Source organism: Dermochelys coriacea, chromosome 16 (assembly GCF_009764565.3).
Source record: "Dermochelys coriacea isolate rDerCor1 chromosome 16, rDerCor1.pri.v4, whole genome shotgun sequence".
Taxonomy (NCBI): domain Eukaryota; kingdom Metazoa; phylum Chordata; order Testudines; family Dermochelyidae; genus Dermochelys; species Dermochelys coriacea.
The window spans coordinates 16673529-16699783 of NC_050083.1; the positions used below are offsets into that span (position 1 = coordinate 16673529).

Here is a 26255-nt window from a genome sequence, read left to right on the forward strand (position 1 = left end):
GAGCTCTCGTATTGTTATAATAACACTCGACACTGCTGATAACACCTCCCCTCCAGGCTAGAGTTGTGGCTTTATGCCTTATACTAGGGCTTGGCTCCATTCATACCCAGAACTCACACTGCGGACTGCAGATATAACTGGATCTCCTAGCTCCATCTGTACCACACTCAGCACTAGAGGGGTCACTGCTTTGCTACAGCTGCAGTTCTTCAGCTGAAACACACTAAGGCTTCTGCTATCCACCCTTGGCAGCTGGTGCTATGTAGAAATGGAAAACGGAACTTAACTTTCAAGACCAGTAGGGGATTCTCTCTGGTTTCCTGGCTTATAAAATAAGCCCAGTGGCACTAGATGTCACTAGAGCAATGCTCTAATTATAGTAACAGGCCACAGCAGCACAGTGGAGAAAATACAGGTTTGAAAGAGTTTGGACCTTTAAGTTGACGGTAAAATTTGCTCATGGCAAAATTTTGCTACAAAAGCTCAGAATAAAATCCTTTAAAAAAGGTTACTAGCATTCATTTAGCTCTTGTTAAATCAGTTCAATGTAGAGAGAGAAAAAGGGAAGTTTCCAAGTTCAAAGCTGCCAGGGTTTTGCATTCAGATAGCCTTAAACTTGTTCTGCTTGTAAGCATCTAGGTGAATCTGTAACTAAGTCTGGAAAAGCTTAACTAAAGTATCTCTATTTGGGAGGTGATGCGGGAAGGAGGGTTACTGAGCTTTAAAATTCACACACCCAGTACACTCAGCCATCACAACTTTCTCAACGGAGTTGCTCCTGCAGTCCTAGGTACAGCTCTGATGGCAGGATGGGGGTCTCAGTGTAAATGGAAGGCAGACTGATGTGGAGCATTCCTGTCTCCGATTCCCAATGACATTCCACCTCCAATTGCGGTTGTTGTCACTCCAAGACAGAAAGGGGGCTGGGCACATTGCTGGTGTTCTTGGCACGCATCGCCTCTGCAGATCCCCATGCATGGCTGTGGCCACCCGCAGGACGCGCGACTCCAGGAGCATTGTTGTGAAGCAGAGCCGGGGTGCTCAGGGAGGAAGCCCCGCCATGGCAACCCTATTGCTCATTGGGGGAGAAATCCTACCAGCGCACCTTGTTTTTATTATTATTTCTACTAGTACGAAGAGGGGATCCTGCTGTGCGAGGTGCTGTACGTGCACGGAGCAAGAGACAGTCCCTGCCCCGAAGAGTTCACAACCTAAACAGATAAAGCAAATGGCAGGGGAGTGGAAAACACAGGTGGCAAGTAATGTTCCCTCTAATTTTTAACAGGCCGGTGTGCGCAAAAAATGTCTTCTGTGCCGCCGCCAAAACCGGAGTGCGCGCAGTGTTTCGCCATGTGTGCGGGGTTTAAGATCTGTGTGCGTGTGCACACGTGCACAGCTTAGAGGGAACAGTGGTGGAAAGTCACTTGCTCAAGATCACCCAGCAGCTCAGTGGCTGATTGGAGAAGAAACCCCAGATCTCCCGAGTTGCAGCTCAGAAACCTGTCAGTGGACCATGCTTCCTCTCATTGCCCAGGCTTGTCATTAAGCTGGTCAGAAGCACTTGTTTTGCTGCGTTTTCCCAGCCTCCTTGTGCTGGCTTTGCACGAGGAAGTCACAGCTAATACACTACCCACAGGCATCTGTCATAGTTCCCTTAAGGACCACCTCAGTTCCCTTCTTCCCAGCCACCGACCAGCCCCGTAATCAGGGTAGGGGGAGGCAGGCTACTATTTTTTTTTTAAACTAACTGGTGGCAAGTGACATTTCAGATACATGACTCAGAGCACCAGGGTCTGAGATGGGATCTAGGGGAGGATCAAGAGTAGCCAAAACAGGAGCCACAGAGTGGTGCCAGCATGGCCTGGCACAGAAGAGACTCCATTAACAGGATCAAGTGGGTCACTAGCTGGCCTCTCATGGGATGCTCTTCCACACTGGGGGTTTCTGTTCCCAGCAGCCTAGTGCAGACTTCCTTTTGTCGTTTAATACATTGCACAAGAGATCAGCAGAGACAGGGAAAGAAAACGCTTGTCAGAAGGGTCTTACGTTAGACAGACAATGAATGATGAGTCTGTTCCATGCGGCTGGAGGGGGATGGATGGAACAGGGGGCCCTTGGTCAAGGATGAAGTTGACCCGGTGTGACCCGGCAGATCCTCACCCGGTGTGAACTAACTTCCAGGGAGTGACAGCAATTTGCACCCACTGAGGATCTGGTCCTTTATTTCTACCTCTAATGTATACTCTAATATGATGCTATGTGGACACTTAGAATCAACTCAGTTCCATTGGCATGAGAACTCTGGTGACAGCATGGTCCCATGGTTACAGCAGGAAGCAGAGTCAGTCTAGCGTGCTGCCACCAAATAAAGGGATAGGTCACTTCACTGCTAGGTGCCTCAGTTTCCCCTATGCAATGATACCCTGGATTGACACTGTGATGGAGTGATGCTTCCAGGCTCATTTCAGGCCTCAGCCCACACACTCCCCTTTGAAGGTAAGTGGTTTCCTTATTTGTGTTTCTCCTATCAGATCTCCCATCCCAGGCAGCCCAGTTCTCCTGGGGGCCTGGGTCACAGGCTGTCATTTACAGGAGGGCAGAGTGCTGCCCGATTGGAATGATGGCAATCTAGACCCACTTTGCCCTGGTGTTAAAGCCACCCGGAGCTGTAGGGAAAAGAAGAAGCGGGCTGTTGTCCAATTATGGAGGCCACCTGGGAGTGGACAGAGGCAGTGGATGGTGCCCTGTGGCTGGCTGCCATAGACAGACTCCAGCTCTCCTCCGCAGGAGTGAAAGCTGCCTGCTAGTGCTGGGGGAAGGGAGCGTTCTTGGCTCTGCAGGGGTGAAGTAGGGAGAGGTGATGGCAGAGGACTGGTTCCCGTCTGCTAAAGGAGGAGCTCAGCCAGCATGAGCTAATCCAGGGCCCCACCCCCTCCTCCCAGGCTGGGCATGCGTCTGGCCTGTCACACAGCCCTGCTGCCTGGATGCACAGGGATTCCCCAAAAAGAAAAGGAGTACTTATTGCACCTTAAAGACTAACTAATTTATTAGAGCATAAGCTTTCGTGAGCTACAGCTCACTTCATCGGATGCCTTTTTCCACCAAATGCATCCGATGAAGTGAGCTGTAGCTCACGAAAGCTTATGCTCCAATAAATGTTAGTTTCTAAGGTGCCACAAGTCCTCCTTTTCTTTTTGCGAATACAGACTAACATGGCTGCTACTCTGAAACCAGGGATTCCCCAGACGCAATTACAAATTGCAGCCCCGCAAAGTGCTATTCGCAGAGCAGGCTGCGTGACAGGAGCTCAGCCCTAGGGAAAAGCTGCAGCGTGTGGGCCAGCTGGGGACAACACGGCCCATGGCATAGTACAGCTTAGACCCTATGCTATGCCAATCACTGGGATGACTGCGGGCCTTTGATGTGGCTGGAGGAGGGCTGGGAAGCAAAGCTGCAACTTCTCTCAAACAGCTGGATACAGACACCTTTAACTGAGGCCCCATAAGCAGCTGTCATGAAAGCAGGTACCATCCCCTCTGCATAGCCCTGAGGCAGGGACTGCTTCTCGCTGTGTGTGGTGGGGATGGAGAGCTGACGTGGTCACGGTCTGTAAACCTTGGTAGGGAGAAGATTTCTGATAGCAAAGAGCATTTTAATGTGACAGACAAAGGCAGATTGATATCCCATGGCTGGAGGCTGAAACTGGACAAATTCAAATGGGAAATAAGACACATTTTTAACAGTGAGGGTAATTCAACCCATGAAACACCTGACCTAGGGCAGTGGTGGATTCTCCATCACTAAATCTTCAAGCCAAAACTGGATCCCTGTCTACGAGATACTCTCTAGCTCAACCACAAGTTATGGGCTTGACATAGGCCTCACTGGGTGAAATTCAATGGCCTGTTGTATGCAGAAGATCAGACTAGTTGAGCCCAATAGTACCTTCTGGCCTGATAACCTATTAATCCATACGTGTACAGCAGCCAGCACAATGGGAGCTGGAACTTGGCTGGGATCTCCAAGCATGACTGCAATACAAATAACAAATAATAGCTAGAGATCTGGGGGGGAGGGGCATATGGCTAAGGCTTGAAATAGGATGGGGCTTTTCCCTTGGCCTCCTGGTCCCGAGGAAGGGATGAGGAGCACAATTCTCCAAGGTGAGCACTTTAATAGGGGATCCAAATATATCTCTAAGGCTCACCTCAGCATCCAAGCCCTAATGAAGAAAGCATCACAGGAGAGTTCAATGTGTCCAGCTGGTGATGATTGCTGAGGGGAGAGGGGGTGTTGCCCATAAAAAGTATAACAACAATGGAAATGCTGAGGGCCTTTCTAAAATGCATTGCAGCAGGTAAATGCCCACACTGACACACCTGAGTGACAATCGGAGCCTGCAAACATAAGCCTAGAATAGCCTCATTAGCCACTCGCATTTGGAAATGGACCGCTTGATTCACTGCCATTTAGCAATTATCTGAGGCAAGAGCAGCCAGCTGCCTCTTCCCCATTTTCTCTCCCTCTCCTGCCAAATGAGTCTTTTTTGAACAGTTTCCTCGGAAACAGACAGCTTAGCCCTGTCACCTCTTCCCCCTCCCCTCCTTGCTTTCCAGTGCAGGAGCAGAGCTGTGCTCAGGCAATCTCCGCTCTTCCCCATGGTCTCTCTACCTGCTCTCATTAAATGAGCATGGCAAAGACGTGCATTATTCTTCGGTCGTGTGCCTCAGGAGCTATTTGAAAGATGCTTATGGCACAGGTGCTTCAGCAGGGTGGGCCTTAGTTAGGCCGCCACCATTGCAGGTGATTGTTGTTTTTCTGAATTTGTATTTCTCTTCTGGTTCCAGAGGAAGAGGTGGGTTCTGAGGCTCCACAGTACCCAGATCAGCTTCTCCTTTTTCTCATGTCAAACAAATAGTAACCTCGGCCCACCTCCACCTCTACTCCCCCTCCTCTGACTATCATGTCAAGGTTATTCAGCAGGGAGCCCCAGAGCAGAACTTGCCATTTCACTACAGTATTTCATTAATAAGACAAAGTGAAATTAACCTATTTGCTACAAACACATTAGGTGTTACTGTTTACTCCCAGCAACCCGGCAGCTTCTAGCCAATTTGTTTCACAGAGCTTAGGAATGCTGCATTGGACTGAATAGTGGGATCTACCTGGACACCTCAATGCCAAATTTTCTTTATCAGAGAAGACTGAATGATCCACAGAGAGATATGAACCATTGAAAAGGTTCAGAGGTTGGCTTTGGTTGAGATATGCATGCAGACATTTCAGATGCTGGCCTGATCTGTATCTGATCTGATCTCTTGGGTCTACAAAACTGGGCAGGATATGAGGAACACAGAAAATGCCAGACAGGATAAGATCATTTTTCTGTCTAGTTGAGTATCCTGTCTCTGACAGTGGCTGGAACCAGCTGCTTCAGAGGAAGGTGCAATAAACCCTGTGGGACCCCAATCATTGGAGGTTGGTTTATGCCCTGCACTATGAGGGTTTATATTTCTTCCTTGTTTATTCTTTTAATTTTTTTTACCACAATTGTGGATATTCTCCTTATCTTTTTTTGAATCCTGCTAAATTCTTGGTCTCAACAATGACTTGTGGCAATGAGTTCTCCAGGCTAATTACGAGTTGAGCCTTGCTTCTGGAGCATGAAAAACATTATGAAAGTTAACAGCACCTTTCCATTCAGGCCTGAGGTTTGACAGAGCTGATTGTTGTTTTATTGCCCAGGCTCAGACCAAACTACAATTTGGGTGTTTCTCTTTTAAACCAGCACACAAGGGATTCTAAGCTTTGGTATTGCTTTGCAAAAGGCCACCGTCCAGGCCCTGGCAGCCCCCCAATTTTACAGGGAAGAGGAATCAAGTAGCTCAAGGAGTCACCATCACTGTGGCATCATCACACCATTCTCAACAAGTACCTTACACCATCCTTGAGCTGAAAGAACCACCTGCCCTTCCCAGTGCCAGCTCCACAATCCATCCACAGAGGGGAACCAAACATTGACTGGGACACATCCTGCACTGGCAGCAGATCAAGGGCCTGATTGCATGGCAAAAAAAAGAGAGGGCTAGATACCTCCAAGAGGGCCCGACACATCAGTCCCGTATCTCCTTGTGGTTCTTATCCACCGTGGAGAAGCGTATCAAGCGCACCTCAGGTGGCTTGGGCTTGGTGTCATCCCACACGTACTCCGGGGAGAGGAGCTTTGAGGGCTTGTGGGAAAAGAAGTGCCTATTGAGGTGGCTCTCCTCCTGCCAGGTCGCCATGATCCCGTTGGCTTTGTCTGCCAGAATGGTCATGTGGCAGGCCCTGGTGAACTCGTACACCTGCTTGACCAGCCCACCGAAGACAGCCCCTGCATAGTAGAAGTCCCCCTGGCTGTCAGGGATGAAGGCAGCAGAAGAGCTCCTCCTCTCATAAGGGAACTGGCTGCGAGGGACATTGTAGTACCCAGAGTGTATGGCTGCTACCATCTCACCCAGAGTCTCCACCCCCCATGGGTTGTGAAACACCATGTCGATGTCCAGGCAGAAGAGGTAGTTCACTTCCTGATGGCTCACCTCTGCGATGTGCCTGTTTATCACCTCCATCCTGCGCATGGAAGTCTCCTGCCAGTGAGAGTATTTTTTGATGGGGACAATGCTGAGGCTCCGGTCGGGCTGCAGCTGGACTCTGGGGATCACCTGGGGGTTGTTGGTGAAGATGTAGTAGTTCACTCGATAGCCTTTCATGAAGAACTTCTCTGCTGACTCCAAGAAGGGGCCCACAAACTTGGTGTACCTGTGCAGACACAAAGGCATTGATGCATAGCACCATGGGGGAGAGGGGCCATGGTCCAGGTTACTGGGGGTCTATAGTACACTATGATGTGGTAATAAGAGTTTTGCCTAGATACTGCTCTAATGATGGGCAGATTACAGGTGCAATGGGTTGGAATAGCACTACATTAGATGAGGGCAGAGAGACAATAAAGAACATGCCTTGGCCGATCAACTACCTGAAATGAACTAGAAATCCCACATGTCCCAGCTCTCGCTATTCTCACAGAGAACCTGGGATGGACTTTCAAAATTGCTGACTGTGCTTCTCTGTGGCCTTGCAGCTCATGTGGCCATTTAGGGTACATCTATACGACAGAGGTCTGACTGCAGCATGCATAGACATACCTGAGCAAGCTTTAATCTAGCTAGCTCAGGTCCCAACAGCAGCGAAGCTGTGAGCACGGGCTGCAGCATGCACTAGCCAGCCAAGAAGCCAGGCTCCTTGGCAGGCGTGTACTCAGGCAGCTGGCCTACGCTGCAGCCCGTGCTCCACAGCTTCACGGCTATTAGCAGCCGAGCTAGCTCAGCTGTGTCTACACATGCGGCAATCGCACCTCCGTTGCGCTATGCACATCATCCGTGTGGGTGTAAATGATCATATGGGGCAGAGGTGACTCACGCTCCTGGCTTAGCGCATGCAGCAGGTCTTTCCATCACAGAAGGGGTCTCTTCTCAGACTGTCCAATCACCACCCATGTGGTTCCAGTTTGGCAGATGGGAGAAGTCACTGGGGAGTCATTTGACTTACCCTCAGCATTAAAACCACATGTTTAATTTAAAGTCTGACTGACATTGCGTCTCCTGTTCCTGGGATTCTCTAAAATTGAGGGTTGATGGCTGGCAAGGTAGGTTCTTGCATGCCAGCCTCTGGAGATGATCACGTCTGAGTTAGATTATACCAGCAAAAGGAGTTTGGTGGTCTTGGCCTACTCACTAGTGGATACTTATCCATATAATAAAACCAGCCTTCTTGCAAGGCCTTGTCTACTCTAGAAGGCTTTACTAAGTATAGGAATACCCATATGCTACACTGGCAAAGCACTTCCAGTGTGGATGCAGCTATGCTGGCAAAGCTGCGCTTTGTACCAGTATCGTAAACACTCTCCCCCCCCCCCCCCATGAGTGAAACAAGCTATACTAGTATAAGTGCAGCTTTGCCCATAACGCTGCATCTTCATTGGGGCTTTTGCCAGCACAGTGTTGTCAGTCAGGGATCACACTTTTTGCCTGACTGAGGCCACACCTGCACTTTGGGCACTTCAGTGGCACGACAATAGCTCTGTAACTGTGCTGCTGTAGCGCCATAGTGTAGATGCTTCCTACAGTGATGGAAGGGGTGTTTCCATCGGTGTAGGTCATCCACCTCCCTGAGAAGCAGTGGCTAAGGTGATGGAAGACCAAGCCAGGGGTTAGGTTGGCATAGCTACGGTGCTTGGAGGTGTGATTCATGCCAACCTAACTTTTAAGTAAAGACCAGGCCTGACGTAGCTAGGCCGGCAGGAGCTGGTAGCATGGACACCAGAGGAGGTGCGGCACTGGACTAGCACCGGTGTTAACCTGATTCTGCTGTGCTGAGTGATAGGCAGCAATAGAACTTTACCGTACGGAACCTACTTGAGCTATTGGGAGGCAGCATGGTCTAGTGGCTAGAACACTGGCTGAGGACTCCAGAAATCTGGGTTCTGTCACTAGCCTGCTGGATGACCTTGAGCAAGTCATTTCCCCACTCTAGGCCTTGGTTTCCCCATCTGTAAAATGGGGCTAATGGTGTAAAGCATAAAGTCGTTGGTGATCTACTGATGCCAAGTGCAATACAAAAGCTAGGGATGATGATGCCTATTTCTAGCTGATTCCACCAGGCCAGGCTCTAACCAGTGTCACTGCTACTAACAGGTTACAAGGCCCTTACTCTTATAAAGGGGAAACTTGAGCAGGCGTAAAAGGTTGTTCCTGACCCCAGCTCTAGCCCATGCGAGTCTGCTCTCTCTTCCCTGAGCAACTCTTTTAATTCCACCTTCGCCCTCCTCTTGCTCTCACTGCCCCCCACCCCCGCAGGGCATCAAATCTGTGGGAGGACCAACGCTGGGGACAATGCTGGCTGGGGAGCTTTGGGAGGATGCGAGCCTTTTGCCTCACGAACCGGAGCCGTTGGGTGACTCACTTACTTGCCAATGGCAAAGGCTGTCACCCCTATGGTGAGGTTCAGTGGCTTGTAGGCACTGTCCAAGAGTTCGGAGTTGAAAATTCCTTCCCAAACAATGGGGGCCAGCCAAGGCGTGAGAGTCAGCACGTCCTGGCGCCTGAAGGAAGACGAGAAGGGCAGTAAAGAAAATGAAACAGTCCCCTTTGGTCTGAGCCCAGTACAGCTGTGAAAGAGACGCTGGATAATGCATGCGTGAAGTCAATAGTTAACCCTTCAAGTTCCACTGTACATGAAACATGCGAGTCTCCCCCATTGGGAATTTTCTCTCACGGCAGCCTGGAGGCTTCATAACCAAGGCTACGATTTAGTCATGGGTGTTTTTAGTAAAAGTCACGGACAGTAAACAAAAATTCATGGCCCGTGACCTGTCCATGATTTGTACTGTTTACCCATAACTAAAACTTGGGCTGGGGCCCTCAGTGCTCGGGGGGGGGGGAAAGGCGATCTGGTGGCACCACAGGTGCTTTGGGTGCTGGGGGGACCGGGGGTGGCATGCAGCCCAGGACCCCAGCTGGTGCTGGGCAGGGAGGGGCTTGGTGGGGCTGATAGGCTCCCTACCCAGCTCCATGTGTCCCTGCAGCTCCTAGGGAGAGGGAAGGCCGGGGGGGGGGCTCCATGCACTGCCCCCACCGAGCTCCGGTTCCACAGCTCCCATTACCTGGGAACCACAGCCAATGGAAGCTGCGGGGGCAGTGCCTGCAAGCAGGGACAGCGTGCAGAGCCCCCTGGCCCCTCTGCCTAGGTCAGGAGTTGCGGGGTCATGCCAGCTGCTTCCAGGGAGCCTTCCCCTGCCCTCCAGTAACCACCGCCCTGCACCCCAACCCCCCGCCCCAGCCCTGAGCCCCCTCCACACCTAATCTGCACCCCTGGCCCAGGGGTGCTGAGTATTCGGGCAGCCCCTGAGCCAGACGCAAAAGTCACAGAAAGTCACAGAATCTGTGACTTCTGTGACAGACGCGCAGCCTTATTCATAACTATATGATTCTCTCCAGCTACTTCCATTACCTCATTGCAGGAGGCCTCAGAGCAGGATAAAGCAGGCTCTGAATTTCTGCTTCTAGGGTGAAATCCAGTCCTCTGCAGAGGGGCTCACAAAAGGTCCATGCTCCACTTACATCCTACTTAAGCCCATGGGATCTCTGCACAGGGCCACTGAACTCCATAGTGGGAGGCCACCCATACCCTCCTTATATTTGTTACAGGCCTATCCGGGTGGCTGCATATGGATTTAAAATATATGCAAAATTATTTAAATTAAACAAAACTGTCTTTTCATAACCATGGCAACAAGGCAACCTGTGGTATGGCACTGTATTATCCCAGCCTGGAAATGTAGTTTTCATATGTTGGATCATAGCTAATGTTTTTATATCTGGTCCAGCATTCGGACATGTAACAAAGCTATGGGAAATCCATACCCTCTTCCACCTGCACAAGGTAAGCATCTCATGCACATGTAACAGAAGCCTGTTATTTCTGACCACAGTAGTTCACTGACATTTTATCCTTCTTCCTATATGAAGGGCTGTTTGCAAGGGCTCTGGAGTGTTTACTGAGGTATGTTTTATGATGCTTGCCTGGCCCTGGGATTAGTTGCTGAGACTTAGTAGAAGCCTTATTTGGCCACGTTTTGGGACTATGCCAATATGCAGCTGTCTTCCCAACCCCATCTTCCAACCCAGATCTCCTAAGGTCACAGAGGGCATGTAAACTAGGTTCAAGGAACCAGGGGAATAGCTTGGTGGCCAACGTTGTATTACATTGTAGCTCAGCTGCAGCAGATTCAGTCTGATTGGACACAGTGTTTGAGGAGCCTTGAGTGCTACTTCCTTGTACATTATGGGAGTCTAATATATTGAGACAAAAATAAATTCAGGAACTGATGGGGGAGAAAGAATAGAATTTGGTTTTGTATGTAGAAAACACATTAATTTAACCAAGATCTTCTGCTTCCAGATCAGTTATCGGAGGTCTTATTTTTGGACACCCTGGGAGTAAGTTTATCCCTTGTATCCAATTTCCTTTCCTTACAAAGGGCTTCACTGGATCTCTCTGGGTGACTCATTCTCCACGGCTGCTACTCCGAAACCTGTCATTCTCCATGGTATTTATACACCCAGCGAAGCATATGCAACCACTAATTAGCTCCCCCCGGAAACATTTCACACCAAAAGCTGCTATAAAATACCACCCAATGGGCCTGATTCTCCTCTCACTTACGCCAATATAGGGTGACCAGACAGCAAGTGTGAAAAATCAGGACAGGGGATGAAGGGTAATAGGAGCCTATATAAGAAGAAGACCCCAAAATCGGGACTGTACCTATAAAATCAGGACATCTGGTCACCCTACACCAATACAACTCCATTGACTTCACTGCAGTTTTCAATTTACACCAGCGTGAGTGAGAGGAGAATTAGGCCCAATGTGTCCTAGCAAAACCGAAACGAGATGCAAACATGGATGGATAGTCACACGTTAGGTGTTAAAATGGTGGCTAACGAAGGGAACTTGTTAGAGGTGTCAGACACACTGCTCCTGTTGGGCCCACTCCTGCAAAGGTGCTGAGCATGCTCAGCTCCCTGCTGAAGCCAGGGGATGATTAGCGACTGCACTTTTCTCTTTGGTAAGTCATCACTATGGAAAAACATTGCAAGGATCCTTCCAAACCCTAATGATGCACCCAAAGGGAACTGAAACTGCCTCTCTTGGGGTTTTATACCGTTGCCCATCACCGTAGCATCTGACCACCTAATTAGGCATTCCCCATTGGCTAATGGGAGAGAATTAAAAGAGAATGAGGCCAAAGACACCAAAATATTTGGAAGACAATGCATCAGCCTGGGGATGAGACACAGCTATCCATTCAGGTTTCAGAGTAGCAGCCGTGTTAGTCTGTATTCGCAAAAAGAAAAGGAGTACTTGTGGCACCTTAGAGACTAACAAATTTATTTGAGCATAAGCTTTCGTGAGCTACAGCTCACTTCATCAGATGCATTTGGCGGAAAAAAAAAACCCAAATGCATCTGATGAAGTGAGCTGTAGCTCACGAAAGCTTATGCTCTAATAAATTTGTTAGTCTCTAAGGTGCCACAAGTACTCCTTTTCTTTTTAGCTATCCATTCGTCTTCATGAGGCTGTATTCTGTTACCGTTACTCCTGTTGAGTAGGATCTTTCTCCACAAGCAGTCTCATTGACTTCAATTGGCCTACTCATAGAGTAAGGTGCTGTTCAGTGCGATTAAGGGTTTTGCAATCTGACCTGTCATCTTAAATGGTCCAATCCAGACAGACCCCGAGCACCCCAAATTGAAGTCAGTGGTGCTACTCGCATCAGTTGTTAGGGGTGGGGAGGGGGTAATCGCAGAATCAGATTGTCCTGGGAGGAAACTTACTTCTGATCCAGTGATCTGGGCTGAGGATAAAATAACCTGCAAAGGAGAACAAACACCCACTGAATAATGGAGGACTAGGCCTGGAGGACAGGAAAAGCATTTAAAAGGGGAGACATTACGAAGATTGGTGCTTACTGTGGGAAAAGCTGGACAGGCTTCTCTTCTGCATATTGTAGTTTCATGGAGCTGCGCAAGAAGGAAAGAGGGAAAGGTCTGTACATTCTCCTTGACGCAAGGGGGCAGGTCAGTTTCAGGACTGGTCCTTGCACCAAATTCTCCTCAAAGCACAGGCCCTGGTCGCTCCTACCCCACAAGCTGCATTGCCTGGCGGGGGTTGCACGCATTGCCTCCCTAGGTAAAGCTTCAAGAGCAGTTAGAGAAACCACTCCTTTAAAATGGCACCTCGCTACACAACCTTATGGGGTGGGAGAGATGGGGGGCTTTCGGGGAGTCCTTTACACCTCCCAGGTTCTCTGTGGGAATCAGGAGAAGGCTAGAGCCTCAGGCAATAAGCCAATGGAATACAGGCTAGCAAGGGATTGTCAGCATGCACTGCAGACCGCTGGCTCTGTACCCACTGAGGCACCCCCCCGCCCCACTACTGGAGGAATTTTTAGCTGGGGAGAGACGGGGTTTGGGATGTAAAGGGAGGCGAGTTGGGCCAAGGAATCAGAGCCTGATTCACGTGCAGTTACATGTACACAAGTGTCCCCCTGAAGCCCCCTTGGAATGGTAGCGGAAGTGCTACAGAGCAGGGCTAAGGCTTCCACTCCCACCTGCTGACCAAAGGACATTTGTCCTCCTCTTAGCCCCGCAACGCCAGAACAGTGACAGGAGAGCGAGTACTGGCTTCTCCTCTGACCAATAACACTAGTTGACACCAAAGTTCCAGTTCTTCATTACTGGCGAGAACTCAAGGGGCACCAGCTTTGTTTACAGATCCCAGCAGCACTGGGCAGCGACACAAAATCAAAGCTAAAAATTCTAACCTGTAACGGAGGGAAGGCAAAACAGAAAACTCTAGATTCCGATCAGCGCTGACTAGCTCCTACTTGGACTGTCGAGGAGCTACAGGAGATTTCCACTCGCCACAGGAGCAGCACAGGGCCGATATAGACAGCCCTCCGCTATCCCTACCCCACTGCAGGCTCTGTCACAGGGAGCAGGCATGGCATTACAGGGTTCCAGGCCACAGACAGCCATAAGCCAGTGTCCCCAGAGCTGCTCTAACTTATGTCAGGGGCATTCTGGCCCCTGCAGCTGCCCAGAATGAGGGCGCAGGAGGGCAGTTTATAGCCACCTTTACCCCGACTTCTCCCGCACAGGTGCTAAACCGCTCCAGAGAGGCGGCACAGAACCTGGCCCGGTATTTCTGAGAACTGACACATCACTTCTTAACCTCGTCTGCCCTGGGCTAGCACAGCTTTCACCGCAGTGTGGTCAGCACCTTGCATTGCTGCAGCCAGCATCAAGCCTATTGGAAAATAGCCTGGGGTGGTTTGCAGCATCACTCAGCCACAAACTCACAGCCTACTTGGAGTTCATTCCCTGAAGGCTTAGCCAAGATGCCCTCAGTCCGATTTCCTTCCACCACCTGCTGCACTGGATTTGTTTAAAGGTAACTTGGGCGGTTGCTGAGCTCACACAGCAGGGTGGCGCTGTTTGTAGCCATTCAGAACTGCTTGATTTCTGTATCCCAAATTGCTTTGCAGAGCCAAACAACATGGTTATGGAGTAGATGTGGCACCTTAGAGACCAACAAATTTATTTGAGCATAAGCTTTTGTGAGCTACAGCTCACTTCACCAGATGCATGCAGTTTTTCCACTGAATGCATCCGATGAAGTGAGCTGTAGCTCACGAAAGCTTATAAATTTGTTAGTCTCTAAGGTGCCACAAGTCCTCCTTTTCTTTTTGCAGATACAGACTAACATGGCTGCTACTCTGAAACCTATGGTTATGGAGTGTAACAAAAATACTAGAGGGAGAAAGGGAGATCAGGAACTCCAGGTGAGGGAGCCACAGAGTGATTGCACCCAGCTCTCTGAGCCTTTATTAAACTATGAACACATGACCTGTTAAAGAAAGAAGAGGGAAGGGAGCTATTCCATCAGCTGGAACAGATACCAGTATAAAATGGCTTTCAGAGGCATATGCATCTTAATGGACAGTGAATGTTTCAAGCTGGGTATATTGAGAAGCAACCCAAAATGTCTAGATTCTTATTCTCCCTACAGAACGTTGTGTTTCCTATTTCTAAGTAATGGGATCTTTAACAAGAACAATAGACTGTGACATGGGGTGGGGAATGATATTGTCTAATGCCACTGACTAAGGACAGAAGGCCACTATGGTCCTATGTTTACTTAGATGTTAGGCCCAGATTCACAAAGGTATTTAGGCCCCTAACTCGCATTGAAGTCAATGGAAGTAAGTGGTCTAAATACTTGTGAGGATCTGGTCCTAAGCTCTTTAGGACAGGGGCCATCTTTTTGTTCTGGGCACCTAGCACAAAGGAGCCTTGCTCCAAGATTAGGACTTCTAAGCACTGCAGCGATATAGATAATAAATAATAATCATCATCCAGTCACCACAGAAGGAGGACCAGGAACTAGGCGATCTCAGTTCTAGTCCCACCTCAGCCAAGACTCACTGTGTGACTTTAGGCAAGTCATCATTTCAGCTCGGTCTCAGACTGGATACTTACAAGATTTCTGGGCAAGGAAGATAGTAGGGAAGGTAGCGGACTGGCCCATTCCAGACGATCATCCTGTAAGTAACAGGAGAAAGCATTAAAAGATAGGAAGACATTTTCCAGCACATGACAGGATTTTCAAAGGTTTTCTCAGAATCTTGCATAGAGACTGAGAAGGCCTGCTAGGTTATCTAGCCAATTCACTAGTGGATGCAGAATACAGTGATATACAACCTCTGTGAACGTTTTTTGGACTATAATTTACTGCTGTTCATATGCAAAAGGGCATCATGAAAGGCTGATATCCAGTGGGCTCCAGCTTTAAAATAAAGGGAGAAGTATTATTATTGTTTACATCAAAGTGTTTTATAGACTGCAAACCATGTAAATATATAGGGCTCCCTTCACCACTTGTGACATACAGCCATCTCTGGAATGGTGCAGAACAGCCATTATAACAGGGCCAGAAATACATGCAAAGTATAAACAGTAACAATAAAGTCTCCTTCCAAGGGGTTTGTGATGCATCACTAGTAGTGTTTGCCTATGAGCATTCCTCGAGTATGAGTCAGTGGGTAAGTAAGGCCAGCAGTAGATACTCACCAGATAAATATGGGAATGAGGATCAGGCAGAGTATGAAAACAGATTTCACCACTTTTCCGCAAGTCATTTCTCCTAAAGTGAAACAAACAAACAAACAAAAACAAACAAACAAACAAGACAAATTTCCATTCCCAGCAGCTCTCAATCAGCCCTGGACAAAAGATGAGGTACTGGTCTTCAAGCCAGGTATAAAGATCCCACAGCAAGGGACACACAGGGAAGCATGAAATAAATACATGGCTCATTTTATCTCACAGTTTTAATTCCTCCTCTCACATGTGCAGGAATCCAGCAGGGGTTGGACTACAACAGTCTGAGAGCCCAGCTAGTCTCTGCAGCTGTCTTCCCAAGCTACATCAGAGAAGCCTCACTATGGCCCAATGCCCTGGCTAGTTATACTGTAATAGACTATTGTGGCCACATCCACCCTAATTGAATTGGCCTCGTTAGCACTGACCCCCCACTTGGTAAGGCAACTCCCATCTTTTCATGTGCTGTATATTTACATATAAGCTGCTCTAAGGTGCCACAAGGACTCCTTGTAGTTTTTCCTGATCACAGTGGCTCATTTGGTTATGTCCTGAAGCCTGGGGATTGATAGCCCTCCTAATTTTATCCTAACCTGCATGAAGCCACTTGTTCAGATAAAGCTCTAATCTCTTTTTGAGGCTTAGTAAGCAGCTGGACTCAGTGATATCAGAGGGTAGGTACAGCTAATGTAGTCATCACTGTAGAATATAGACACCAGCTTCCACGGGCTAATAATTGCCATGACAGAAAGATCCCAGCGCATGTGCATATGAGATGAAGGCAAATTGGGATCTGCCATAGTCAAGGTAACGGCCTGTAGTATGGAACAGATGACAGCCATAATATACACTAGATAATAATGGATCTCTATTTCAGGGTGTACTTGTGGCACCTTAGAGACTAACAAATTTATTAGAGCATAAGCTTTCGTGAGCTACAGCTCACTTCATCGGATTGCATCCGATGAAGTGAGCTGTAGCTCACGAAAGCTTATGTTCTAATAAATTTGTTAGTCTCTAAGGTGCCACAAGTACTCCTTTTCTTTTTGCGGCTACAGACTAACACGGCTGCTACTCTGAAATATTTCAGGGTGGTCTCTGTAGCCCTGACACAACCCTGAGTCACTCCTTAAACAACTGGAAGATCTGATAAGGAGCAACACAAGGCAATTCCCTCCTGCTTGGCAGCCCAGCATGGTGCTCTCAGCTCCCAGCACCTGCTGGTGCAGAGAACCAGTGGCTTCTCCAGACAATCAACATTTTAAATCGCCCGGGCCCCTGAGGAATTGCCCCTTTTCCCCCGTTGGGCAGGCCTGTACACAGGACTTCAGTGTGCTGCCCCCCTCTACTAGACAGCGTGCACCCGGTGAGCATTGGCAGTTCCTTAACATGGGTGCCAGGTTTATACGATCGTGTGTGAGGCCCAGAGATCAGGGGACAGAGACCCCAGCAGGGGTGTAAGGGGCAGAGCCCCCTCAAGTCTGGTCCACACAAACTGGATCGAACTGCGGTGCTAAACCTGGCTACAGTCCTGGCCTTGTGGGTGAGTAAGTGCCTGTCACTCCCACCCAGGATCTGGTAGAAATGTGGATGGGACCGAAGTGATTCCTTTAAAACAGCACCCACATTTCAAAGAGGATGCCTCATGCAGACAGATGGGAACCCTGCAGCTCCATGTCCCCACCTCCAGTCAGTTCTTTTTCAGGGTGACAGAGCGGCAAATATAGCAGCAAACTTCTCCTTAAACAGGCTTCCCTGGAAGTACCCCGCCACTGGGGCCCCAAAGGAGCCAGCAGCCCTACCCAGGCCCGCATTACAGATCTGCCCCCAAGAGTAGCATGTGCTGGGACTTGCAGCGTTCGGCTCTATCTGCTGTACCCTGTTGCCTCTAGCAACCCCATCCCAAGACATCCCTCTGGGTGTCAATCCAAAAGGCACCCTACAGTGCAGGTTAGGGTTGCCAACTTTCTAATGGCACAAAACCGAACACCCCTGCTGCGCCCCTTCGCTGAGGCCCTGCCATCACTCACTCCATCCACCCTCCCTCTGTCGCTCGCTCATCCCCACCCTCACTCACTTTCACTTGGCTGGGGCAGGGGTGTGGGATGGGATGTGGGGTCCCGGCGGTGCTTACCGCGGCTCCCAGGAAGCGGCCGCCAGGTCCCTGTAGCCTCTAGGTGCATGGGCGGCCAGGGGAGGCTCCGAGTGCTGCCCTCGTGCCCGAAGGCGCTGCCCCTGCAGCTCCCATTGGTCACGGTACCCATTGGCCACGGCATGGGGCAGATGGGGTTGGGGAACAGGACACAGGGCGTAGATGGAGCAGGACACTAGAGAAGGCAGCTGATGGCATGGGAAGGGCAGGAGGGACCAGCTCAAAGTGCTTTAATGAACCGTTAATTTGTACAAGCAGGGTGCACACAGACAGCCTGGTGAGTCACATCCCAACTTGCTGTTGAATCTGCTGCCCCAGACAGCTGCCTAGCTTGCCTGCACCTACAGGAGTCTCTGCTGGGGACTGTCCTTTAGCTGTAAACAGTGCTTTGCTATCACCTGCCCATGCAGCACTGGAGAATGTACCACAGGGATCCATCCTGCGTGGGCCCAGGGGAGGGTGGGCAATGCACTAGGTGGACTCCTCAGTATTTCCCCATTTTTAATTTCCCTCCTACAGGATGGGGAGCAGAAAGCAGTTGAAAGTTTCTTTATTATCACACATGCATTTCCATGGTGCTCGTCACCATAGTATCTTGACAGGAGGAGTTAGCGTTGGCCAAGAAATGAAGAAAAATCAGGGCAGCCTGACATTTAAAATCCTAATAGATTCACATTTGGCAATTCCGGACTCTTACCTGAGTGTTCTGCAGATCCCCAGGTAGGAGCTAAACCAGATTTTCTAGCAGCCCTTCCCCTCTTCCCGTTCTACTGTGCTCAGCAGACCTGCCTCTGCTGATTACAGTGCTAAGAGAGCTGGAAGTGCTGCTGCATTGTTGTTTCCAGAGACTGCATTCCAACCAGAGTGTCTAGTGGAGGAATAACAACCGCCCACTCAGCCCAGGATTAGTCTTTGCATAAGAGATCTCATCTCCAGAGCAACAATTTTCAGCCTGTTCCATGTTTTAACAGGAAATGATGACAGACCGACAGCCCTGGAGAATGACGCACTATATATGTATCCAGTGTAAAGATTTTTGCTATTGTCCCATTAAGCTATTGTACGAGGGGAGCAGAGGGAGGGTGGCAGAGACATGCAGCAGGCAGTCAGAGAGCATAGGCAAAGGTGCTGGGTACAAAGCTTGAATATATGTTTTTTTAAATGGTTATAGCGCTAGGTTTTTGGCTGGCTCTTTCGCAGCCAGGCAGGGGAGTATGGCTGGGTAAAACCTGCTTGGATTGTAGCTCCAGGTTTGCTGGTAGGGAGCTCGAGGGGAGGGGGAGGAAGCAAGGACTGTGTGCCCTGCCTCCCTCCAAAAATGGGCAGGTGTGCATACAGGCACAGAACAATACCTCACCAGGCCCATTCACAGAGCTGACTAGCTGGGGGCTGGAGAAGTTGTAGCAGATGGTTTACCTCCCAGCCCTAGTGCAAGAGGCGAGCATCAGGAGATTTGTGCCTAACAGGGGTGTCTCTGAAGCTATTTCTGGGGCAGTGCACCTTGCAGGCCGGCCCTTGCTCAGGCAAGCCCATAATGATAACAGCAGGGCCCAATCCTGCAAACACTACAGAGCATAATGCTCAGCACGGCCAGGAGTCCAGTGCAGTGTTGCCAACTCGTGCAATTTTATGACGAGTCTTGTGTTTTTCTGCAAGCCTCAGCTCCTGGAGTCCTGTGATGAGGTGGGAATCTCAGCTTCCATGTTTTTAAAAAAGTAAGTTGTCTCTCTTGATTGCAAAGAAAGCTTGAAAACATGACCCCCCCCCATGGCTCCAATACCAGAAGGCAAATCAAAAGCTCCCAAAAGTGTTATTTTTGAGCCAATCTCATGATTTTTTGGGGGGGGGGTCTAAGTCATTATTTTTGAACCTTCAGGGTTGGCAATATTGCAAGGAAATATTCCTGCAGTAAGGTACTACACAGTGAATGTGGGCAGGAGGGGCCCAGTCAGGCTCTTAGATAGTACAACCAAAAGGCACTGAACCATAGAATCACAGAACTGGAAGGGACCTCAAGAGGTCATCTAGTCTAGTCCCCTGCACTCAAGGTAGGACTAAGTATTATCTAGATCATCCCTGAAAGGTTTTTGTCCAACCTGCTCTTAAAAATCCTCAATGATGGAGATGCACAACCTCCCTAGGCAATTTATTCCATTGCTTAACCACTCTGACAGGAAGTTTTTCCTAGTGTCCAACCTAAACCTCCTGTGCTGCAATTTAAGCCCATTGCTTCTTGTCCTATCCTCAGAGGTTAAGAACAATTTTTCTCCCTCCTCCTTGTAACCACCTTTTATGTACTTGAAAACTTATCATGTCCCCTCTGAGTCTTCTCTTCTCCAGACTAAACAAACCCAATTTTTTCAATCTTCCCTCATAGGCCAAGTTTTCTAGACCTTTCATCATTGTTGTTGCTCTTCTCTGGACTTGCTCCAATTTGTCCTCATCTTTTCTGAAATATGACACCTAGAACTGGACACAATACTCCAGCTGAGGCTGTATCAGCACAGACTAGAGCGGAAGAATTACTTCTTGTGTCTTGTTTACAACACTCCTGCTAAAACATCCCAGAATGATGTTTGCTTTTTTTGCAACAGCGTTACACTGTTGACTCATATTTACCTTCTGATCCACTATGACCCCCAGATCCCTTTCCGCAGTACTCCTTCCTAGGCGGTCATTTCCCATTTTGCATGTGTGCAATTGATTGTTGCTTCCTAAGTGGAGTACTTTGCATTTGTCCTTATTGAATTTCTTCCTATTTACTTCAGACCATTTCTCCAGATCAATCTGAATTTTAATCCTATCCTCCAAAGCACTTGCAACCCCTCCCAGCTTAGTATCATCCGCAAACTTTATAAGTGTGCTCTCTATGCCATTATCTAAATCATTGATGAAGATATTGAGCAGAACCAGACTCAGAACTGATCCCTGTGGGACCCCACTCGTTATGCCCTTCCAGCATGACCGTTGTCAAGGCTGATTCCCCACTCTGGCACTTCGAGTGCAGAAGGTGGGGGCCCGCAAGGATTCTAAAAATTAATACTTGTATTAAACTCTAGGCTTGTATTAAACTCCCAGAGTTCCAGTTTTTCTCTGATCTTGGCTTCATAAATGCTGCCACCACCCAAGTGAAAAAATGCCTCTTGCAAATCCTGGAAAAACTCATTTGGGAAGTTTTCCCTGAGACCCCTCGGCTTTTCCCCCCCTCCCTCGGGGAAGCCAAGAAAGAAAACATACAAAAGGGAAACCCAGCTGTTGCCACCTGCTAATTGAAAAACATATGCACAGACCTTTTAAGACACAAAATCAATCAGATTCTTAAAAAAGGCAAATTTGAATAAAAAAAGAAGAAAGGAAACATCTGGCAAATCAGGTTATTGCTAGATTTTATAGAGCAACTGAAAAGGGGTTAAACACCAGGAATGGCTCCCTGGGATCCAGCTTAATATTACAAAAGAAAACAAAAATACCTGAGCTTAGCACAGAGAAAGTCCACAAGCCAAAATAAAGAAATAAACCTGATCACGTCTATCTAACCATTCCCTGTCTCAGTGAATCCTTCTAGGTATGGAAGATGATTTTTCATACCTGGTCCAAACTTTACATAGCATTCCTGCTACCCCTGTCTCTTCAGCCAAGAGAGAACAACAGAGAGACAAAGGGAAAGCTTTTTTTCCCCCATTTTAAAAATTTCTAGTCTTCCCATTGGCTCTTTTGGTCAGGTGCCCACTCCCTTTCCTTTACCTGAGGGACTTTTTTTTTAAAACCCTTTACAGGTAAAGCAAGCAGAGAACAGACACCAAGAGGGATTTTATAGCTAACTGGCTGTCCATAAAAGGGAGCTACCCCCAACCCCTTCATTTATCACAACTGTGAACCACTGATAACTACTCTCTGAAAACAATTTTCCAACCAGTTATGCCCCACCTTAAAGTAGCTCCATCTAGGTTGTATTTCCCTAGTTTGTTTATAAGACGGTCATGCAAGACAGTATCAAAAACCTTACTAAAGTCAAGATATACCACATCTACTGCTTCCCCTCTATCCACAAGGCTTGTTACCCTGTCCAAGAAAGCTATCAGGTTGGTTTGACATGATTTGTTCTTGACAAATCCATGCTGTCTGTTACTTATAACCTCATTATCTTCTAGGTGTTTCCAAACTGATTGCTTAATTATTTGTTCCATTATCTTTCGGGGTACAAAAGTTAAGCTGACTGGTCTATAATTCCCCAGGTTGTCCTTATTTCCCTTTTTATAGATGGGCAGCATATTTTCCCTTTTCCAGTCTTCTGGAATGTCTCCCGTCTTCCATGACTTTTCAAAGATAATTGCTAATGGCTCAGATATCTCCTCAGTCAGCTCCTTGAGTATTCTAGGATGCATTTCATCAGGTCCTGGTGATTTGAAGACATCTAACTTGTCTAAGTAATTTTTGACTTGACTGAAATGACCATGTTTCATACTAACAGAGATGACTTGCATTTATTGGCGTGACTCTGATGAAAACGTCCTTCCGACACTCTGTGTGTTGTGTATAATCATCATAACACATAGCACTGGCTGGACCAGAGAGGCCTTCCTGCCCCTCCGCTCCAAAGCCTTATGATGAGCTCTAAGGGCACATGGTGCTTTCCGTTAGACAAAGTCTGCTAACCAGAAAGGTGACCCTCCCCCCAAATAAGAACAACAAGGAGTCCGGTGGCACCTTAAAGACTAACAGATTTATTTGAGCATAAGTTTTCGTTGGTAAAAACCCCACTTCTTCAGATGTATGGCATGAAAATTACAGATGCAGACATAAATATACTGACACATGAAGAGAAGGGAGCTACCACACAAGTTGAAAACCAGTGTTGACAGGGCCAATTCAATCAGGGTGGATGTAGTCCACTTCCAATAATAGACAAGGAGGTGTCAATTCCAGGACAGGCAAATCTGCTTCTGTAATGAGCCAGCCACTCCCAGTCCCTATTCAAGCCCAAATTAATGGTGTTAAATTTGCAAATGAATTTTAGTTCTGCTGTTTTTCTCTTTGAAGTCTGTTTCTGAAGTTTTTTTGTTCAAGTATAGCTACTTTCAAATCTGTTATATAATGTCCAGGAAGATTGAAATGTTCTCCTACTTTCTTTTGTATGTTACAATTCCTGATGTCCAATTTGCATCCATTTATTCTTTTACATAGGGACTGTCCGGTTTGGCCAATGTACATGGCAAAGAGGCATTGCTGGTATATATAACATTAGTAGATGTGCAGGTGAATGAGCCTCTGATGGTGTGGCTGATGTGGTTGGGTCCTCTGATGCTGTTGCTAGAGTAGATATGGGGACAGAGTAGGCAACGAGGTTTGCTACAGGGATTGGTTCCTGGGTTAGTGTTTCTGTGGTGTGCTGTGTAGTCGCTGGTGAGTATTTGCTTCAGGTTGCAGGGCTGTCTGTAAGCGAGGACTTGCCTGCCTCCCAAGGTCTGGGAGAGTAAGGGATTGTTTTCCAGGGTAGATTGTAGATCATTGATAATGTGCTGGAGAGGCTGTAGATTATTGGTAATGTGCTGGACACCACTGATTTTCTGAGGAAACTACAATGCATTGGTGATCTTCCTGAAAACATCATCCTGGCCACAATGGATGTAGAAGCTCTTTATACCAATATTCTACATGAGGATGGATTACTAGCTGTCAAGAACAGTATCCCTGATGAGGCCACGGCACACCTGGTGGCTGAGCTTTGTGACTTTGTCCTCACACACAACCATTTCAGATTTGGGGACAACTTATACCTTTAAGTCAGTGGCATTGCTATGGGTACCTGCATGGCCCCACAGTATGCCTACATTTTTATGGCTGACTTAGAACAACGCTTCCTCAGCTCTTGTCCCCTAACGCCCCTCCTCTACTTGTGCTACATTGATGACATCTTCATATATGGACCCACGGGAAGGAGGCCCTTGAAGAATTCCACCTGGATTTCAACAATTTCCACCCCACCATCAACCTCAGCCTGGACCAGTCCACACAAGAGATCCACTTCCTGGACACTACAGTGCAAATAAATACAGTCCATAAACACCACCCTATACCGAAAACCTACTGACCGCTATACTTACCTACATGCCTCCATCCAGGACACATCACACGATCCATTGTCTACAGCCAAGCCCTAAGATACAACCGAATTTGCTCCAATCCCTCAGACAGAGACAAACACCTACAAGATCTTTATCAAGCATTCTTAGAACTACAATACCCACCTGGGGAAGTGAGGAAACAGATTGACAGAGTGAGACGGGTACCCAGAAATCACCTACTACAGGACAGGCCCCACAAGGAAAATAACAGAACACCACTGGCCATCACGTACAGCCCCCAGCTAAAACCTCTCTAGCACATTATCAACGATCTACAACCTATCCTGGAAAATGATCCCTCGTTCTCCCAGACTTTGGGGCTTACAGACATGAGAGGTGGGAGGGAAGGGGTCTCTGTGCGCTGCTCCTGCCTGCAAGCACTGGGAATGGGGAACTGTGGCCAATAGGAGCTGTGGGGACGGTGCTTGCCGGGAGGGGCAGCACACAGAACCAAATGCTCACCCCACCCCCCACAGGCCACAGGGGTATACTCCAGGAGCGGCATGGGGCCGGGGCAGGTAGGGAGCCTGCCTTAGCCCCGCTGCACTACTGACCAGGAGCCGCCTGAGGTAAGTGCCGCCCAGCGGGAGCACGCACCCCTCCTGCACACCAACCCCCAGCCCCTCCCGGAGCCCCCTTCCAGAGCCAGAATCACATACCCCCTCCAGCACCCCAACCCCTTGCCCCAGCCCTGAACCCCCTCCCAGAGCATGCACTCCTCACCCCCTCTCACACTCCAAACCCCTTGGCCCCAGCCCCCTGCCCCAGCCTGGTGAAAGTGAGTGAGGGTGGGGGAGAGCTCGCAACGGAGGGAAGGGGGATGAAGTGAGCACGGCGGGGCCTCGGGGAAGGCGCGGGGTAGATCTTGGGTTGCACTTAAATTCAAAAAGTGATCTTGTGTGTAAAAAGTTTGGAGACCACTAAGTTCAGCTTGCCTGACTGGCAAAATAGACTGGAATGCCCCAGGGGATGGTCTGTGGCTCTACGGTAAGATTATTATAGCACTTAGGAATTCTTACTTGTTACTGGGTTGGTGAAGTCTAATTATAGAACACACAACCTATCAGGGGTCTCTGCCCTGCTTCTTGATAGTCTGCCCTGAGGCATGCACTCACGGTTATGAGCCACTCCAGACCACGTAACAGTAAGCATGAAAGGACTCCACATAAAGGTATCAGAATCAAGAAACAATAATGCAAAATGTACCTTTGTCATTGAAGGCATCATTTGGTCCAATGGGGCTGCCATTTAGAGTTAATAGGGGCCTGCAGAAGGTTTACTTCTGATGATGATGCATGAGAAGGAAAGAAACCATTTTGATGCTTAGAGACCAGGTTGAGCTTGAAGCTTGAGAGCTGGCAAACTGAGTGCATCTGACATAGAAATTGTCAAGACAATAACCATTAAACCTCACACGGTCACTTTTACAGCATCAGAGTAAACTGATGTAGCTCCATTGACTTTAACAGACCTATATTAATTTACACCAGCTAAGGTTCTGGCCCAAAGAGTCTCTTTTCAGAGTAGAGCTGCTGGAGTACAATAAAATAAAACAGTTCATGGGGTTCCAAACAAATGAACAACTTAACAGCAACCCCCTGCCCTCAGTTCAAACCCATCTCTCAAAAATCTCATGCAATTAGTATGTTAATTATGCCCTAGTTTGAATGATTGGAGGATTGTTAAAAAATTCTACCTAAGAAGCTTGAATTTATCTGCATGTAATAACATCATTTTTTAAATGGCCAAAAGATGAGCTAAAGCATGTACACTTTTGACCCCTTAAGACTAGACTCCTTAAAGTTCAATGAAATAAGAGAAAGAAAGAGCTCAGAAGAAAACAATGTACATGATTCAAGAAGCTTAGAAAATAAGCTCTAGGAGGGAAGAACAAGGCATTTTCAGTCTGGATACAAGTACAAGGGATGGGATAAATCCAAGAATTCTCAGGGAACTTAAGACTGAAGTGTCTGAGTTATTAACAAAAATAGCCAGTGTCTCAATATAATCAGTTATTATTCCAGAGGGCAGCAATGTTAAAAAGGTGTTACAGATTATTCTAATTAGACCAATCAGCCTTTTGGTATCAAGTACATTAGTTACAGGAATTGCCAGACTGGATCAGATCTGTGGTGCAGCTAATGCAGCATCCTGTCTCTGACACTGGCCAGTACTAAATGCCTCAGAGTAAGGTTCAAGTAATCCAATAGTGGA

The 26255-nt window shown here is 48.1% G+C and overlaps 2 protein-coding genes across 9 annotated transcripts in view; both read right to left on the reverse strand.

Annotated features, from left to right (window-relative positions):
* Positions 1-3631: 3631 nt before the first annotated feature.
* On the reverse strand, positions 3632-25372 carry GBGT1 (globoside alpha-1,3-N-acetylgalactosaminyltransferase 1 (FORS blood group)). 8 transcript variants are annotated; one of them, XM_043498822.1, is made up of 7 exons: positions 25248-25372; positions 15735-15807; positions 15144-15206; positions 12573-12623; positions 12438-12473; positions 9005-9139; positions 3632-6798 (listed from the first exon to the last, which is right to left on the reverse strand). In XM_043498822.1, exons 2-7 carry the CDS (start codon positions 15800-15802, stop codon positions 6114-6116), a joined length of 1038 nt encoding a protein of 345 aa, XP_043354757.1. In that variant the 5' UTR covers positions 15803-15807; positions 25248-25372; the 3' UTR covers positions 3632-6113. The 8 variants fall into 8 exon arrangements, with proteins under 8 accessions (XP_043354757.1, XP_038230432.1, XP_038230429.1 ...); XM_038374504.2 differs by lacking the exon at positions 25248-25372 and adding an exon at positions 21505-21568; XM_038374501.2 differs by lacking the exon at positions 25248-25372 and adding an exon at positions 18614-19324.
* The window catches only part of CCDC180 (coiled-coil domain containing 180), a 45698-nt gene continuing 44714 nt past the window's right edge, over positions 25272-26255 (reverse strand). Inside the window, exon 38 of the mRNA XM_043498817.1 lies at positions 25272-25414. The gene's annotated coding sequence lies outside the window, so the exon portion shown is untranslated. The remainder of the gene's footprint in view (positions 25415-26255) is intronic.

Bases quoted from the DNA above. Each gene is read 5' to 3' on its own strand.
- GBGT1 (XM_043498822.1), bottom strand. From the start codon at position 15,802: ATGACTTGCGGAAAAGTGGTGAAATCTGTTTTCATACTCTGCCTGATC. The intron at 15,207-15,734 runs GTGAGTATCTAC...TGTTACTTACAG, and splicing joins CTCATTCCCATATTTATCTG to GATGATCGTCTGGAATGGGC. The intron at 12,624-15,143 runs GTAAGTATCCAG...CTTCTTGCGCAG, and splicing joins CTTCCTTGCCCAGAAATCTT to CTCCATGAAACTACAATATG.